The 16,799-nt window shown below is 38.5% G+C and overlaps 1 protein-coding gene across 2 annotated transcripts in view; it reads right to left on the reverse strand.

Moving 5' to 3' along the window:
- The window catches only part of UBE3D (ubiquitin protein ligase E3D), a 77,931-nt gene extending 62,213 nt beyond the window's left edge, over positions 1 to 15,718 (reverse strand). Inside the window, exons 1-7 of one of the 2 annotated variants that reach the window (XM_063389541.1) lie at positions 15,513 to 15,718; positions 14,968 to 15,176; positions 12,925 to 13,015; positions 8,736 to 8,967; positions 4,445 to 4,514; positions 1,962 to 2,031; positions 967 to 1,075 (exon numbers count right to left, since the gene is read on the reverse strand). In XM_063389541.1, the coding sequence (XP_063245611.1) occupies positions 967 to 1,075; positions 1,962 to 2,031; positions 4,445 to 4,514; positions 8,736 to 8,967; positions 12,925 to 13,015; positions 14,968 to 15,176; positions 15,513 to 15,574 (843 nt within the window). In that variant the 5' untranslated portion in view covers positions 15,575 to 15,718. The remainder of the gene's footprint in view (positions 1 to 966; positions 1,076 to 1,961; positions 2,032 to 4,444; positions 4,515 to 8,735; positions 8,968 to 12,924; positions 13,016 to 14,967; positions 15,177 to 15,512) is intronic. The other variant, XM_063389540.1, reaches the window with a different exon arrangement.
- Between the last annotated feature and the right edge of the window lie 1,081 nt (positions 15,719 to 16,799).

A 16,799-nucleotide genomic window follows, 5' to 3' on the forward strand; every position in this document is an offset into this window, starting at 1 on the left:
AGCTACAAGGGAAATATCACAACGATTTTTAATGACTCCTCAATTAGACAATATATAATTATGGGTCTGCTCATGAAACCTTTATTCTATCATCACTGAAGACATATTTCTCAGTGGTTGACAAATGCTGTCTTGGCACTAAAATTTATTTAAAAGCAACAGATATACACTTTCATCAGCATCTGGATGTTCCAAAATCATAGAACTTGGACAATGCACATATAAAACAGTTTACGTAATGACATTGCCTCAAGAAAGTCAATTTATAAGTTTATCCAGGGCAGGAATCTCTTATCATGTATTTCTTTTTGTCTATGAATTATTTATATAAACTGTGAAAATACAAATTCTATCCCCATATTTAGCTGAGAAATAAAAAGAAACATCCCTGGCTATAATAAGTGTAAAATATTAAGGTAACTCTTATCCATCTTAAAAGTTTGAGGAATCTAGCTGTCACCATCTAAATATCAAGCTTAACCAAGTTTAACAGCATTAGACCATTAAGTTTAATAGGCAATTTTATTTTTGTTTGCACTTCACTTCCCAATGCAATGTACTGACTACAATAATAGTCCCTCTTGACTTGAGACAATGCTTGTGAAAGATGCTATACAATTTGATTCACTTCTGGTGATTTAAGAAAAGAAGTGCTGGAGCAAGAAGGTGAAATATATATTAAAAAATTAAAACTTAAGCTTTCCATATTTTCTGCGTAAAAAAGAGTGTTACTATGGTGCATCTGTACTACATTCATTACTGTATCAATAAAATTTCTACATGCACATCTAATTAGATAAAAACTCAGGGATATTCTTACTTGAAAAAATGTACCTCAGAACCACTTCAAGAATTTGAATTTGTTAACTTTTTAAACGTACAATAATGAACAGGATAAATAACACATTTTAAGAACTGGATACATGAGTTAATCTTCTTCAGCAAGATGAAGACTTAAAAACTTACCAGAATATAGGCTTTTCCATTATCTCCTTTTATGGTGAATCTAAATGTGCTTTTAGCAGAGGATAATTCCAAAAGACATTGAGCAATCATGCTCTGTACAAACAGAGATCTGTTTAAGAATTAACCACATATCATATGTTTTTATAAAAAATTACATTCATATCTATTCTTTGCAGGTAAATAAGTCATACTTCAATTCCAGTACATCCTACAATCACTACATCACTAATCACTACATCCTACAATCCTACATCATCATACAATTTTACTGAAAGATGGGGGTTCTTTATCTTCCTATCACTCAAAACCAGAAAACTTTTTATTTCCTAACAGGAATTTTTAAATAGATAAGGATTCTAAATTGCTTCACATCCTTTATTTTGGCTGACACCAATTCTCAAATGCTGAATAGAAGCTTTTCCTCATTATATTTTACACATATAAACACAAAGTTCAGAATTATGCATATATTTCAAATATAATTCCCAAAAAGAAAGAACTGTGATTAAACCACTGTACATGATACCAGGTAGCTAGATCAAGTCCTGTTTCCTCTTGTTCTTAAATTCAAACTGAATTACTTTAAAAGTCAAAAGTCTCACTTTCAGTTAAACATCCCTTTACTTAATGTAACCTAAGCTTTACTTAATGTAACTTTACATGACATAAACTTCTGTTTCCATAATAGGTCACCAGACATTGTACAAACTGAAATGGTTCAAAATAAAAAAGTATTTTATTTTGGCTTATCACCTGAATAGTGAGACACTGTGACTAATTATACACAATCTCCTGCCTCACACACAAGGATGAGCAAACAAAACTGTACATGAGTGAATTCAGGCTACTTTGCCTTTACAATGCTTAATTCTGTGATGATTACATAAAATTGCACTGTTATTTTATGTAATTATTCAACAAACTACAACATTTGAGCATTTCCAGCATCCTTTCTAAAACATATACTTGAGCAAATTATCTGATTATTTTGTTACCTGGGTATTGGATTGAAACTTCCCTCAGCTGGTTGAATAATCACCTCAGTGACATAATATTTAATGGTATCTAAAATGACAAAAACATTTTTCAACTGTAATAGAATAAACAACTTATTAAGACTAGACTGTAAGTCACCATATCACTATACTAATTAAACATTTGTTCAGTAGTCAATTAAGAGGTGCAGCAATCATATTTTGCTTGGGTTTGTAGGAGTAGAAGCAACCATAAAAAAACCTACACTGCCTGAAGAAAACTGCTCCAAGCTAATTACGAGATAAGCAATTTCTCATTCATATTGATCTTTGTTTAATGCTGGGAACAATCATCTTGAAACCAAGCAAGCAAGAGCTCAAGTCAAACCTGAAAGATGAATTGAAAGAACTTTCCTAAAGCACTGAAATCAGCATAGCTTACATAAGTATTTTAGTACCCTCTGCTGCTTAGTAATGCTGCAGTGAATCACTAGAGACAGTTTTAATAACAGCTCACACGGGGGAATAATTTTCTTCTTTGCTCAAAGAGCAGAATGGAACTTCTTTCCAAAAATCACACTCACTCAACGTTAACACTGCATACATTCTGAATTTCAATGTAACTCTTCACCAAAAGCTCCACTAAGACAGCTTTTAACACTAAATGGAAGTGTTTGAGGACATAATTTAATCCCCATTAATGAAGTCAGGTCTAAGATGATCATATTGAAGATCTGGGTCCATGCTGCAAATACAGCCTAACCAGAGGGCCAGCAGAACAGGTTAAGAGTAATAAATTCATTCTACTAAGCCTCAGCATGTGAACAGCTGGAAGATTCATTTGGTCCACATGTTTTAAGGATGGAAGGGTTTTATCTGATCTCTGTCCACACATACCATTAAAACTGGATAAAAGCGAACATTTCAGGAAGACACTTCATCTGTTTTAAACCCTCCAAAGTCTTGGTAATCCCATCCCTTCTCCAGGTAAATACTACACTTCCTAAATTATCTTCACTGTTAGGAAATTATATTTTACCTCTAAATTTAATTAAGTCTGCTTCATTCTATGTGAGTTCTTGGAGACAAGACAAAAAGACAGTTCAGTCTCTCTAGTTCCTCAGCCATTACCCTGAGCAAGGAATTGGTGCTACTGCAACAAGGGTATTGGGAATTCAGATGTTTGCTTCCAGAGAGAGATAGGAGGTGTGATTTCCCAAGAAAAAATCATATGAGTGTATGTGAATAGAATTGGGGGAGGGAACAGCCTATGGGGGAATCTCAAAGCTGTATCTTGTCTCCACAGCTACACTGCTCTAATCCTGCTTTATCTTCAAGAACTGATACCTGCTCATGAGGAAGCACCAAAGCATGACAGTCAACTTTGCTCTCTAGTCTCTTTTCACAGAGATGGTTCTGCCTAGACTTACACTATGTAACCCTTTTGTTCTCTGAACGCTACCGAAATTTCCTGCACTATTGAAGAAAAATGGTCGAAACAATAGATAACCTATCTAACTTCAGCCGTGTGCAGAGTCCATATCAAATCCCTGCATATCTATAGTGCTTCCCTTTCCCCATTCCCACTGATCTATTACACATGACCTTGCTTATTTATGCTCTTTTCCCAGAACTCCTTTCCCAAAGTCACGTCTTGCTTTGTGGGCTTTCAAATATTGTACCTTAAAATTTGGTTCATTAAAGCCTGTATGGGTCAGATCCCTGCACAGGACAAACAGAACATTCTGTAACAGAAGACCTTCTGTCTTGTCTCTCCTCATGACATTTCTTAAATGGGCTTTGCATTTTCTGAGAAGTTTTTATACTCATCAGATCTCTGAACTGAGGCAGGCTCACACTGACTGATGCAGTGGAAGAGAGGGAGAATAAAAGAAAGAACCCTGCTGAAAACAATCTTATCATTGCTTCTCTTCCATGAATAGCTGAATTTTAAAATCAACCAGACACTCATCTTTACACCACTTCAAGTAAACCCTGCTGATCCAATATAATTACAGCTTTCAAACTGACAATCCCAGCAGCTCATCATCAGATGAGGATGAGAGACAACCTGTTTCTCTGAAAAGGCTTCCTTCCTATAAAACCAGGCTGACTGTCAGCAATCTTCAGCTTGTAGTTGTGTTGATCAAGAGCTGAAGTTACCTTTCACTTATTCTGTGGAACTGACAGAGAAACAAGCACCCTGTAATTTCTCGAGTCTCCATTTTTACTGGGATTCCTAGTAAACTGGAATCATGCATTGAGTCCTCCAAAGGTTTGGAAGTAGCCAAATATGCCACAGAAACAAGGATAATGAAAATTCCTGCTGAAAGTAATTTTCAAGGTCTAACACTGCAAGCAACAACCTCATCTGTTGCAGAAGAGAATAACACACAGGAATTATCACTACACCTTATTGATAAACTACTTTTCTTCAGTGTTTTTAACCTGCACTGTTCAATGGCTGATGCAGTCAAGTCTAGTTTTGGTTGGACATGTCATACCTGATGAAACTGTTTCTCCCAGCATTGTCTTGCAGTGCTTACAAATTACTCTGGTATTTTCTTTTGACTTCTGTAGGACAAAAAAATTATGATGTCACTCAGATATTCTGAAAAAAGAATGCATAGCTGCAACATAATTTACAGAGCACATAGGAAACTTTTTACTTGTTTCTGTCCTCTTTATGTTTACATGCACACTTATTTGCCTTCACTACTTCAGCTTTATACACTTGGACTTGCTTGCAAATTTCGTATTTTAAATTTACATTCATATTTGAATTTATATTCATTAATTTTAAAATCTAGCAATATATCCACACAGCACAATCTGTAATGGCTAACAGAAGAATCTCATAATATTGAGTGACTGGATGATAAAATGATAAGCTAAATTTGATTGTGCTAAGGGCAAAATAATGCAGCTGAAATGAAGTACTTCATAATATATAGATAAAATAGTATGCTGCAATGTGACTACCATGACTCAGTAACAAGTTCTAGAAACTGTGGACAGTTTTATAGGAGTTGAATACCAGTTCAATGTTCAGCAGAGAGCAGAAAATGTCTGCAGATTATTTTGAGTTACTAGGAAACAGCTGAAGTGCACAACACAGCACAATATTCCAGAAAGGTGCAGTAGATTCTGTTCTTGAACAAGCCTTCTCCCTCTATTCAAACAAATACAGAAAAAGTATCAACAAAGAATAACTGTCAGAAGTGCAAACCAGTTTCCATATGTGGCATGAAAATGCATGTAACAGGAGAACATATGGAAGACAGAAAATTGAGGGGTTTCACTGAGATACCTAAAATCACAAATGTTTAGGAAAAGCTGAACAGAAAAAAAAAACAAAAAACAAAAAACAAAAAACAAACAAATCTCCTCATAGCTCATGCTATGAAATTCCAGCACTGTTTGTATCCAAAAAAAAAGGAAGGCATTTGTCACATGATGCATAATATAGTTTGGTATGCTCTATAGGAAAGCATTTTTCATATTAAAAGTATACACAAGTTCAAAAAGTCTTCATAAATTCAGAGGAAGCAATGTCATCTAGGGCTTATTAAAAACAAAAAATGTGGATATAAGTATGTAGTTCATGGAGTCTCTACACTCTCCAAAACCACTGAATATTTGCCTTAGCTTTATGTCTCGATTACTGCCCTTTGAAAAAGCTCTCGTTTCTAGAAGAAATCTACCCTATTAGACTCCTACTAATTACAGTGTTAATATTTAAATTCAATACATCAAACAAGTAAGCACAATTCTTACTTTAATCCAAAATCTAAACTTCAGAACTGGTTCTGTGTGGGCTTACTAACCTGGGTGTAGCACATTAGAGCTCTGGTCTGAAAGCAGTACATATATATAAAACCTTAATGATGGTCAAAAACAGAGAAGAAAACTAAAAGACCGAGAACTGACTATGCTGGGAGTACAGTCTCCTTATTATGGAGATCAGGAAAATCATCTGGTTCATATATATATATATATATCTATATATATCTATATAGATATATATATATATATCTGTATAACTTTCGAAAAAAGTTATCTCCTTTCCCAATTTCTACCTTGCAACTCCCTCTCAAACATATGCAGTGAAATTACTTGCTCAGTGTGAAAAGCAAGGATAAACAGACAGTTTTACATTAGCCTGTGTTTGAGAGTGATACAAATACTGCACAGCACAAGTACAGAATGCACTGTACTTCCTTGAAAGCTACAACTTGAGTATTTTTTTTTCTGGCTACAGTTACAGGTGCTGACTGAGAACTGTGCCTAAAAAACATCACTAACGCGTTGTATCATGCTTCAATGGAAAAAGGGATAGTTTTAGCTCAACTAATTAAATCAATTTATCTATTTGACAACTTGCAGCTGCTGGCAATCTGCAGATGCAGGTGGATCACACGCCTAATAGTTTCTGTTTCTATTCCTAAGGATCCCTGATATGGTGTCAGGAAAAATATTTTCCCCAAGAGATACTATTAAGATGCTGCAAGACCATGTGACATTTAAGAACTATGTTACACTGGAAGACTAATAGATGTGAAAAATAAGTTTGCAATGGATGGATACTGTCTTGGTCCCACTGGAGTCTGGAAAACATTGTTTAAGCATCTCTGGTACATTCCTGCTACTATTTTGGTCATAGGCAAACACTTTCCAAAGAACTGCAATGCAATTAAAAAGGAACTTTCATACTGGGGCAGATTGCAACAATATTCACCAAAATGAGAACATTTATGACAATAGCAATCTGTCTTGCCTGTAACTTTCTATTACTCATATTATGGAAGAATTTTGTGCTTCAATATGAGGGTTTTTTTCCTTATTAGTCTAGCTTCTGCTGGATCTAACAGTTGTGCTCATTTGCTTGGCAACTGAGTGATGCTGGAAATAAGCAAACACAGAAATGAGAATTCATTGCAAGTGTGAAAGATACAGAAAAAAAGATTGGACACAAACAAGGACAAATTCTCAACTTCAATGCAAGTATAAGGATGCAAACATGAAAATTCATCACACTAAACTACTATTTATGTATAATATACTACTTCAGTATGCCTCTGATATAAAACAGCCTCCTCCTTCCTTCAAAAGTTCTGCTGTTATCCTGGTTTGACTCATATCTCAATAAAATCTTTGGTCCACATCCTTTTATTATGTTTCTGCCTCCATATCAATCCTTTTCTCATAAATATTCTCTTTGACAAAGAAGCGTGCAATACGAACTCCATGCACCCTGCCTCTTCCTGTATTTATTCCTGGTGTTCTAAGATCTCTTTTAAGATTACTGAAATGCAAGAATTCATTTTGGCAACCTCTGGCAGAAAGCACTGTCCTCTTGGAAATTTGGCATCATCTAGTCCACCTCCTTCTTAAGGAAATGTAGGAGAAGTAACTCCATTGTCACAGATAATCTGCTTCTGCCATGCTGATACCCTTACAGCCATCAGTCTTTATTTTCCTCTCTGCATATTCTGTTTTTCAAAGAACAATGCAACAAGGAACCCAAGGGACCACAGCTGCAAGCCTTGCAGACAGGGACCACAGGCCAGAACTGCTCCCCATGCAGAGGGGTCGCATGGAGCATTGCACCAGCAACCATTGAACTGCGAGAATCCTGGTGACTCTTACTGGGGATAATAGACATCACTATGAGCAGCAGGCAGAAATCAGGGTGTCTGGTTCTCAAGAGATTAAATGTTCTGTGCTGGAAAGCTTTGTGTTCATGCTGGAATTTATGCTGGAAATGTTTTATACTGGTATTGGGAGAAAATACTGCATGTGTAGACCCAACCTTCATCAGTACAAATGCAGACAAGCAGTAGATTAACAGGAAAGGCTTTATGGAAATGTAGGCTTTGGTGAACTGAGTTCCTGGATGTTCTTCTGGTGGAAGAAAAGGTCACTGCTTGAACTTTTATACAAGTGCTACATGTCCAAAAGTAAAGCACTGAACTGTCTTTCTTCATAGGTTTTATCCCACCATTGAAACATAAGCACTCCTAAAAATGTTTTTCTTCTCTTGGCAACAACAAATTTTGATGTTTCTACACCAAATGACAGCCTTCTTCCTACAGACTTGGTTGATGAACCTCTTATCCTAGAACACCTCAGAAACATCAACATGAAGAGCTATAATATGGGATGGCAGGTTCCTTTCACTGGAGAGAGCAGCCAAACAAACTCAATTCTCTTACTATGCCTTAAGAACCTAAGACAGCCCCATCTAAATGCAAAGCACACATTCTGATACTTCCAAATCTTTCAAAAACTAAAAAAAAAGAAAAAAAAAGGAAAGAAGAAAGTCACACTTCTCTTTAACCATAGCTATGATTATGCCTCAAGTCATAGTGTAAGAAAAAAATAATTGTTACTTACTTCAATTCCCACTTCATTCTTTCCTCCACTACCCTTTAACAAACATCTAACCCATCACAGTTATTATCTTACTAAATTCTGATGTCCTTCACTCATGATAATTTTTGGGGGAAAATATCTGGGTTTAGAACTACATAATTAAGCAGCTTCTGTTTATAGTACTAAGTTGCTTCCATATTGAGGTCAATATCAAGACTGTGGTGTGAGCTTTAGAAAATGTAAAACATGGCCTGGAATATTTTCTGGCTTCTGTACAGCTTAATGTCAAGAACTCCCTATGACCTTCAAAACAGTTCTGTAATGCATAGAAATTAAATAAACTAGTAATAAAAAAAAGTACTTTACAATGAAAAAGTCCAAATAACTTCACCTAAAAACTATTTGAAGAAAATACTTTACCAAGTTGGAGCCACTTTGCAAAGTATGGTGTCCAGCCTCTGAGCAGCACATGGGAGATTCAGGTACATGTGATTCATTTCCTGAATTCAACAGAAAAAAAGTGTCTCCAACAAAACAGTCACCGTGTTGAGGGTGCAAAGTGCTTCTGGCAAAGGGGTCAGGGTGACAACACCACTCTTCAACTAAATCACTCCAGTTTTCACTTGGTAGAGGAAGGACTCTGAGAAATTTCCTTAGAGAGGAGAAAAAGACAAATATTTCAGTATGTTATAATTCATTTCTAAGATACTTAAGGAGAGTTTAGGCTTCCTACAAATAGTGGGGGAAGTATAGCATTTTCTCAAAAGGAAGTGCTTGACTCTCTTTCCAGCCAAAGGCACTTTCTTTGGGTGAATTCTGAGAAAGCAATGGCTGAGTTCCCTGCCAAGTCTGTGATGAAGCATTTCCCAAGGGTGACTCTCCAATGATTATAAGACAAAATTTGACATAGTTCCTTCTTGAAATGAATCACATGGCAAAAATAAAACACCTCTACCCTGTCATGAAAAATATAATGTGCATTTGCAATTACATTTATTATTACTTCTTGTAAAGTTCCCTTGCAACAAATGTTGATATAAAACCAACAAAAACAGACTCATGCCACAGCAAGATTCAGCATGTTCTTTGTTTCAGATACCAGACTTGAAAAGGCTAAAACCTGAAAAAAATACCACAGTATATATTCATTAAAAAACCCAAACCAACAAAACAAACAAAGGATAATTCAATCTTAATTTAGATTCAGATACTCAGATCCAGCTTTCAGAAGTCATATACCAAAAAGGCAAATCCCTTTCTCCTGGGTAGCTGTATGGACCAAGGATACTGCTTCTGGAAATACTACTTTGTTTTCATTATGTTTTACTGGGTTTGCATTTTCTGCTCTCTGCCTAGTTTCCTTGAATGCTTTCCTTTTGTTACCTTATTTCTTCAGCTGTCACCTGAAACGTTCACCAGAGTTTCTTGATTCTACTCCTTACTTAAAACTTGCAAATACAACTTTGCTGATGGTGCTGTTTTGCAAATAAAAACACAGCTGCTAAGCCAACCGTTAGGCATCCCCCCTTTCCTGCAGTTCCCTGACTAACATCTTCTGAAGATGTCAGTTCTTCCCACTGTAGCTTATTGGCCCTTTTGAACTGTTCAGTGGATGAAAGAAAAATGCTTTATTAAAAAAATACCTTTTTTTTCTAGATAGACAATACATTTTAAACTCTGCTTGCTCCACCTGCAGATGAAAGTTGGAATAACTCATCCTATGATGCAGCTTTACCAAAACTAAAAAAGAGCACCTCTCAGCACTACCCATGTGTGTCTTCATTTCTGTGGTCTTATATATTGCTTGAGATACTACTCAATTCTGCCAAAGTAACAGCTTCATTCTGATTTTAGTTCTGATGCTGGCCTAATAACTGATTCTTCATCAGCTTTTACAATTAGTTCTTGCACCTGGACTTACACTGCAAAAAAATGTCTTCCTGTATTGCTTTTTACACAAAAGTAACAAAAAGCTGGTATTGTTCAGCAATGTTCTTACAAGTGAGAAAAAAGACAAGAGATTACCTTAAGCTGCAGACTCATGCTGTCCTGTTTCATTACATCAACGTTTCTTTACTCCCACAGTCTACAGCATAAAGATGTTCACTTCTTTTTCAAGAAAAGCAGTTTTTCCAGCCGGTAGGAATTTCCTAAAAAAACTCCTCCTAGCTCTGAGCTATACAGAAAATATACAATTTCCATTGTATTTTAGGCTTTTGCCACTCATGTGTGGGAAGCCATATCCTGGCTCACCAGAACTGGAAAAATGTAACACTAATAAAAATGGAACCTTCCTAGAAAAACAAACAAACAAAACCAACTTGAGGTTTACTGAGTACTGACTAAATTGAGGCTACTAAGTAACATGATAAAATCTAGAAAACAGGGTGAAGTATCTCCCCAGACTTGCTCCTAAGAATGAGCTTCTCCTTGAAGATAGCCACCTGGGCTGCCTTCACGGGCAGCAGAGAGCAACACAGAGCAACAAACGATTCTTAGGCTGGGACCTTTAGGAGTAGCTTTCTCCTGAAAGTGTCTAATCTAGCCAAGCTGAATCTCCTGCTGTAGATAGTTCTCAGATTCCAGCCAGAAAAGTAGGTAATTAACTTACTTTTTAAAAGTTTGAAGTTAAGCACTAGTCTATAAGAGCCCTGTTGTTCCATTTTGTCCCTCCTGTCCAGCTGATGAGGGAAGTGATAGAGCAGTTTTGGTGGGCACCTGGCATCCACATACCACAAGCCTTTAAGAATTTCTTCATAACAAAAAATAAAGTTTTAAAGAATTATTTTATATATGAGGTATGCTTAGCCCAACTGGAAGGAGAGGAAGAAAAAGGAAAGTATCCCTAATTCTTTGCAGCTCTTGCATGATGAAAGAAAAAAAAAATCTAATAATTTTCTCTAATGTGGATAATGTGAGGGCAATGGAAAAGAATGAAAGAGCATAATCCTAACCTCTGAAGAGCTATCAGATTTATGGAAGAAAACAGTCTTAGGCAGAGGATTTCAGAAAATATATAGAGTCAATTTTTGTACACCAAGGAAGGATTACTTCCTACTTACATTTAAACCATTTCTAGTATATTTCTTAATGTAACCATTGAAAGGAAGGCTTCCTATGCAATCTCTAACAGTTAAAAAAAAAAGCTTTAGAATAGGTTTGGGGCAGTTTGTTGGGGTTTTTTTTTCATTTTAATGTAGATTCCTCTTGCTTCAACTGAAGATTATGGCCACCTTCTTTGCAGCAACTTCCTAGATATTGGAAGAATCTTGTCTTCTTCACAACCTTACTTAAACAAAATCCCATTTATTTCAATTTCTTCTTAAAGGTATGATTTTCTACATCTTGGGTTTTTCTTATTACAGACCCTTTCCTAGTAATTCAGACTCTAATATGCTCTCTTTCACACAGTTCTGCAATTTCCCCTCAATCATTCCACCTCTGCTATCACTGTCATACTTAACTCTTCCTGGAGAGAAGAACACATGAATTCTTCTGCAGCTAGAAGTTCTGACTATGCTACTTTCTTCCTTTTGGAAATGCTGGAACAGAATGTGTTGCATACACTGGCAGCTCCACTCTTCTAGTCTTGTCTTAGTTTTGTTTTTTTTTTCAGCATTTCAAGGGGCTCAGAGGCTCCCTGCAAGGGGAATTGCCAAGTGAAAAGCCATGGACATGCATTCTTATGCCTTTCTCAAAAATTCTGCTTGTGTCACATTACAGGATGCAGAACCAAAAGATTTAAACTACATGCATATGAATTTGATGTGCTGAAATTCAGGAAAATTCCCACTAAGAGATATGATTATAAAAGTGCAATATGTTTTGAAAGCAAATGTTACTGACTAGAAATTAGAAGTTCCACTACTTTACAAATGTATCAAAATCAGAGTTATTACTAGACTTTCTGAAGAGACATTTCAAAGGAGAAAGTTAAGAAATCCTCATTCAGTTACATTCAGCTAGCCATAAATACTTATGACAAGAAAGTAACAGGAATTTAGAGAACGAAAAATATTTGTATTATTGTTTTGACTATTAGGAGCCACCCAGATCATAAAAGACTGTGTGCACCTCTATAATTCTTATATATTCAGCTGAAGTTGTCAAAATTATTCATCAGAAGAGCTAGACAATGCAGGACCTTTTTATTAAAATTCTCATTCACTCTGCAGACTTTGTAAGGAACAGAGATAAGGCCGAGTCACACAGCTAAGGCACAGTTCCCGTGTTTCCAAATTCAGCATCCCTGACTATGCGGAGGCAGCTCTTGCTTAAAAGATAAAAGCAAGCTGTGGTCAATATCCCCATTCTGAGCAGCCACTCTACAATTACAGCATGATGACTGAAGGAAATTTATAGGAGAATGAAAAGAACTGAAAAGGATACCTGAAGTACAGAGGAAGAACGAAATCAAGGAGTAAATGAACAAACAGCCAAAAACTGTTTCAGGTAATTTTGCTTTTTGTCATCTGCAGTGCTTCAAATGTGTAGTTGTCTATCAGTTTCAAAATAAATACCTTTTAGCTGTCTCTAAGCACACAAAATAACATGAATACCAATCACCATGGCATTTATTGCTATAAATAGAAGACACTGCAGTACTCACCGGTCTTTTACTACGATGTCACCACAGGACTGACAGTACAAGATGTAATTCTTGTTGGGTTTCAGGCTTTCCCTCAAAGTAAAAACCACATCTATAGATGGAAAGAAATATATTAATCTTCAAAACTGCATGAAATTTTCAGTCACTTGTACAAAAAAATCCTGCCAAATACTTCAAACCAAAAAGAATAAATCTAACAGACAAAGCAAAATGCTGACATTTTAAACACAACCCTAATTTTTTTACCTGTAGAAGCAAGTATTTGTATTTAGGAAAAAAATGTGCTATCCCCACCTCATGCCCCATATAACTGAGTAGGAACTGTACATGTGAATAATTATTTCTGCAAATCCTCTTCAGAAGGGGAGTTGATACATTGATATAATTGCAGAGATTATAAAAATCAAAATTCAACACCACTCTTTTGTAATGATATTTCTGATAATCAGTCTATCTGCAATACGAGGGGACACATCAATATGCAACACAAATAGTTAGGATGGGGAGAAGACACTAGTTTTACATTTTCAGGTAGGTAAGAAACCAACCATTAAGGAAATACTCCAGGAAAAGATAGTGAGCAGCGGCCTCTGTAGGCCAGGAAAGCAAAAATGGTCTCACAAAAAGCAGGTCAAATTACTTCTCCAAAGTAAAAAAAGAAGTTATAAAAGCCTCCCCAAATTATCTGATAACATTAAGGGGAAGAAAAGTAAAACTGTAAGCCGAGTTCTACATATGAATATGCTTTGCATTACCCACTTTCTCATACTTAAGAATCAAAGTTTACTCACAGCACTGACACTCAATATTTGAAATTTAGGATTCAGCCACAAGAGAAAAGTGGCTTTTAAAGGCTCCAGAATTTCAACTATTTTGCATAATAATATAAAACATCAATGCATAACTAAGACTATCCAACATATACATTGATTACCACCTGGTTCACATACCTATTTTTCACTAGCAAGACTTTCCAAGGTTGATTTTTAAAACTTCATCATTGGTCTTTTGAAACATCTCATAAATATGACACATTAAATAATTTTAGTATAATTGAGTTGTCAAAGCACATGCATAATTACAGATTAATATACAGATGCAATCTCAGCAGAGTATTCCAATGTGTTTCTGGTGCTGAAGTCATTGCTGTGTATCACATATTTCATCCTCCTTTTCTACTTTAAAAGCTCAGAATGGCAATTTTGTATTATTTAATACATCTTTCTGTGTCACATTGTATGAAATAAATCTAAACATATTGAGTTTGGATGCTAGGATGAAAGCAAGCAATAGCTCTACTACCATGCTTTCTATTTATTGCAAACACATCCTACACCTGAACTGGCATCATGGAAACAGAGCAGGTAACTTTGCAGATGTGACCTGTGACACTGACGTCTGAAACCGCAGCTGTGAGAATAATGAGCCCCAACACAAACCCATAATCCTTTATGATTAAGTGGCCAGGGACGGAGAGGTGTAGTCTAATTGCCTGGATGAATCAGATTACTGCATTACTGACAGGACAGCGAGTAATGGGTACAAACTGAAAGAATGGAAATTTAGGTTAGATATTAGGTAGAAATTCTTTACTGCGAGTGGTGAGACATTGGCACAGGCTGCCCAGGGAGGCTGAGGCTGCCCCAGCCCAGGCAGTGTTCAACGCCGGGATGGGGAAGTCCTTGAGCAACCTGGTCTAGCGGGAAGTATCCCTGGCAATGGCAGTGAGGAGGATCTTTAAAGTCCGTTCCAACACCTTGGCATTTTATGGTTCTGTGATTTTCAGCTACCAAACGCGGAACAGGAAAGAAAGAAAACCATTTTGAAGTGCTATAGGGAAGCACGGCGTGGTGCGGGGGGCACTGTTAGCAGACCCCAAACACAGCTCGTTTCCCTTTCATTACGCCATTTTCGCACTTTTCAATTTCTAAAGCTGACAATTCAGAAGGTGTTTGCTGTACAGACTCTGCAGCCCCTTTCCCTCCCAGCTCACCCTGCCCCTTTTAGCAGCCCCAGCCCCGCCCCGCCCCTCCGCTCCCTCACCGGCGGCGCGCGGCGGGCCGCGCAGGCGCAGGCGCACGCGCAGGTGCAGCCCGTCCCCGCGCAGGTGCCGGAGGCCGCGGCACGAGGACGGCGCCAGCCTGACCCCTGCCGGCAGCGCCGCCGCCTCGCAGCTCCCGCCGCTCCTCACTTCCAGGGAATCCGCGCACACCGAAACCTCCACCGGCGCGCTGGGGAGCTCCGCCGCCGCGCTGCGGAGGAAAAGCAACGGGTATGCCTCGGGAAGGAGCTGTCGGGGGGCGCTGCTGCTTCACACGGGCCGGCCCGCAGCTCCCCCGCAGCCCCAGTCGCGCCCCGGGATCCACGCGGTGAACGAGGAGCAGCCGAGAGAAACAATCCACCGTTCTCAGGAAAAATTTATTTGCACAGTAGCCCGGGCTGTGCCGAGCCGAACGGGCAAGGGGGAGCCGCCTGCACACAACCCGGTCCCCCCGCCGAAGGCTAAGGACGCCGAAAGCCAGACCCGCCGCGCCCCCCGGCTCCCCGCACGGCCCGAGCGGCGGCGGGCGGCAGCGCCCCCGCACTACCGGAGCACCAGCAGCGCGCTCTGCGTCCCCCGCCTGATCTCCAGCAGGAACGCTGCCGCCATGCCGGCGGAGCGGCGCCGGCTCCGCGCAGGAAGCGGCCGCTCTCCCGCCCGCGCAGGCGCGGCGCCGCCGCCCGCCCGCCGGCCCGTCACAGCGCCGCCTGCGTGGGACCGGGAGTCACGGAATCACAGGCTCAGCAAGGCTGGAACAGACCTTAGGATCATCCGGACCAGGCGTCCACCCAGCACTGCCGCTGTAACCCCTGTGATAAACGCCAATCACTCGTTTTTTGAAATTTATGAATATTTAATAAAGAATAAAAATTGGTTACAAAAATATTAATACAATAATAAAAGTTTAAAAAAAGTTTTCAGAGACAGGACAAATAATGAGACAACAAGAGCAAAGAAAGTAGCCCGGGCTTTTGTCCCCCCTCCCTCCCAGACAAAGGCTAGGAAGGAGAAGGGCCCAGAACAAAGAGAAGTCTTCTTTTTTTAAGCCTTCAGTTTATGACTATTCATATCTTACGTAAAACAAGTAATTTTCAGCTGTTTCTTGTCACAAAAGCTTTCTGTTAATTAAAAGAACGCATGAGAGCATACGTCCTTGAGAAAGTTAGGTTCTGTGGATAAGAGGCCATAAATTCTTCTTCACTAGAAGGTTTAGAGGCCTCTGTAAGGTTTAGGGGCCTCTGTGAATGTTATCTCTCTGCTGAGGAATTTTTCTTCTTGAGCAAAAAAAAAATAACACACATACACAGCTTCTATTGTACTATAACTTATTGTTAATTACAAAACTACATTCACTACATTATTCTAATGTTAATATAGTATAACTTTTCTATCTTTCAGATTACATATAGTAAATATCTGCGTAGAGCCACATATACAATATGCCTTTTTCACACCCCTAAATCGTATCACCCTACATTCCGCCTCCTGAACACCTCCAGGGATGGCGACTCCACCACCTCCCTGGCAAATCTGTTCCAGACCACCCTAACGGTGAAAAATATTTTTCTAGTGTCTAATCTGAACGTCTCCTGCCTCAGTTTAGGGCCATTCCCGCTAGTTTTGGCACAGTAGGCATGGCAGAAGAGACCGGCCCCCAAAAGCTCCTTTCAGGCAGTTGTAGAGAGCAGTGAGCTCTCCTTGACTCCTCAAAACTAAACAAACCCAGCTCCCTCAGCTGTTCTTGTAAGACGTTTCCTAGACCCTTCGAGAGCCTTGTTGCCCTTCTCTGGACGCACTCCAGCACATCAATATACTTTTTAAACTGAGAGGCCCA

This window comes from Prinia subflava, chromosome 2, assembly GCF_021018805.1.
Source record: "Prinia subflava isolate CZ2003 ecotype Zambia chromosome 2, Cam_Psub_1.2, whole genome shotgun sequence".
NCBI classification, from domain to species: domain Eukaryota; kingdom Metazoa; phylum Chordata; class Aves; order Passeriformes; family Cisticolidae; genus Prinia; species Prinia subflava.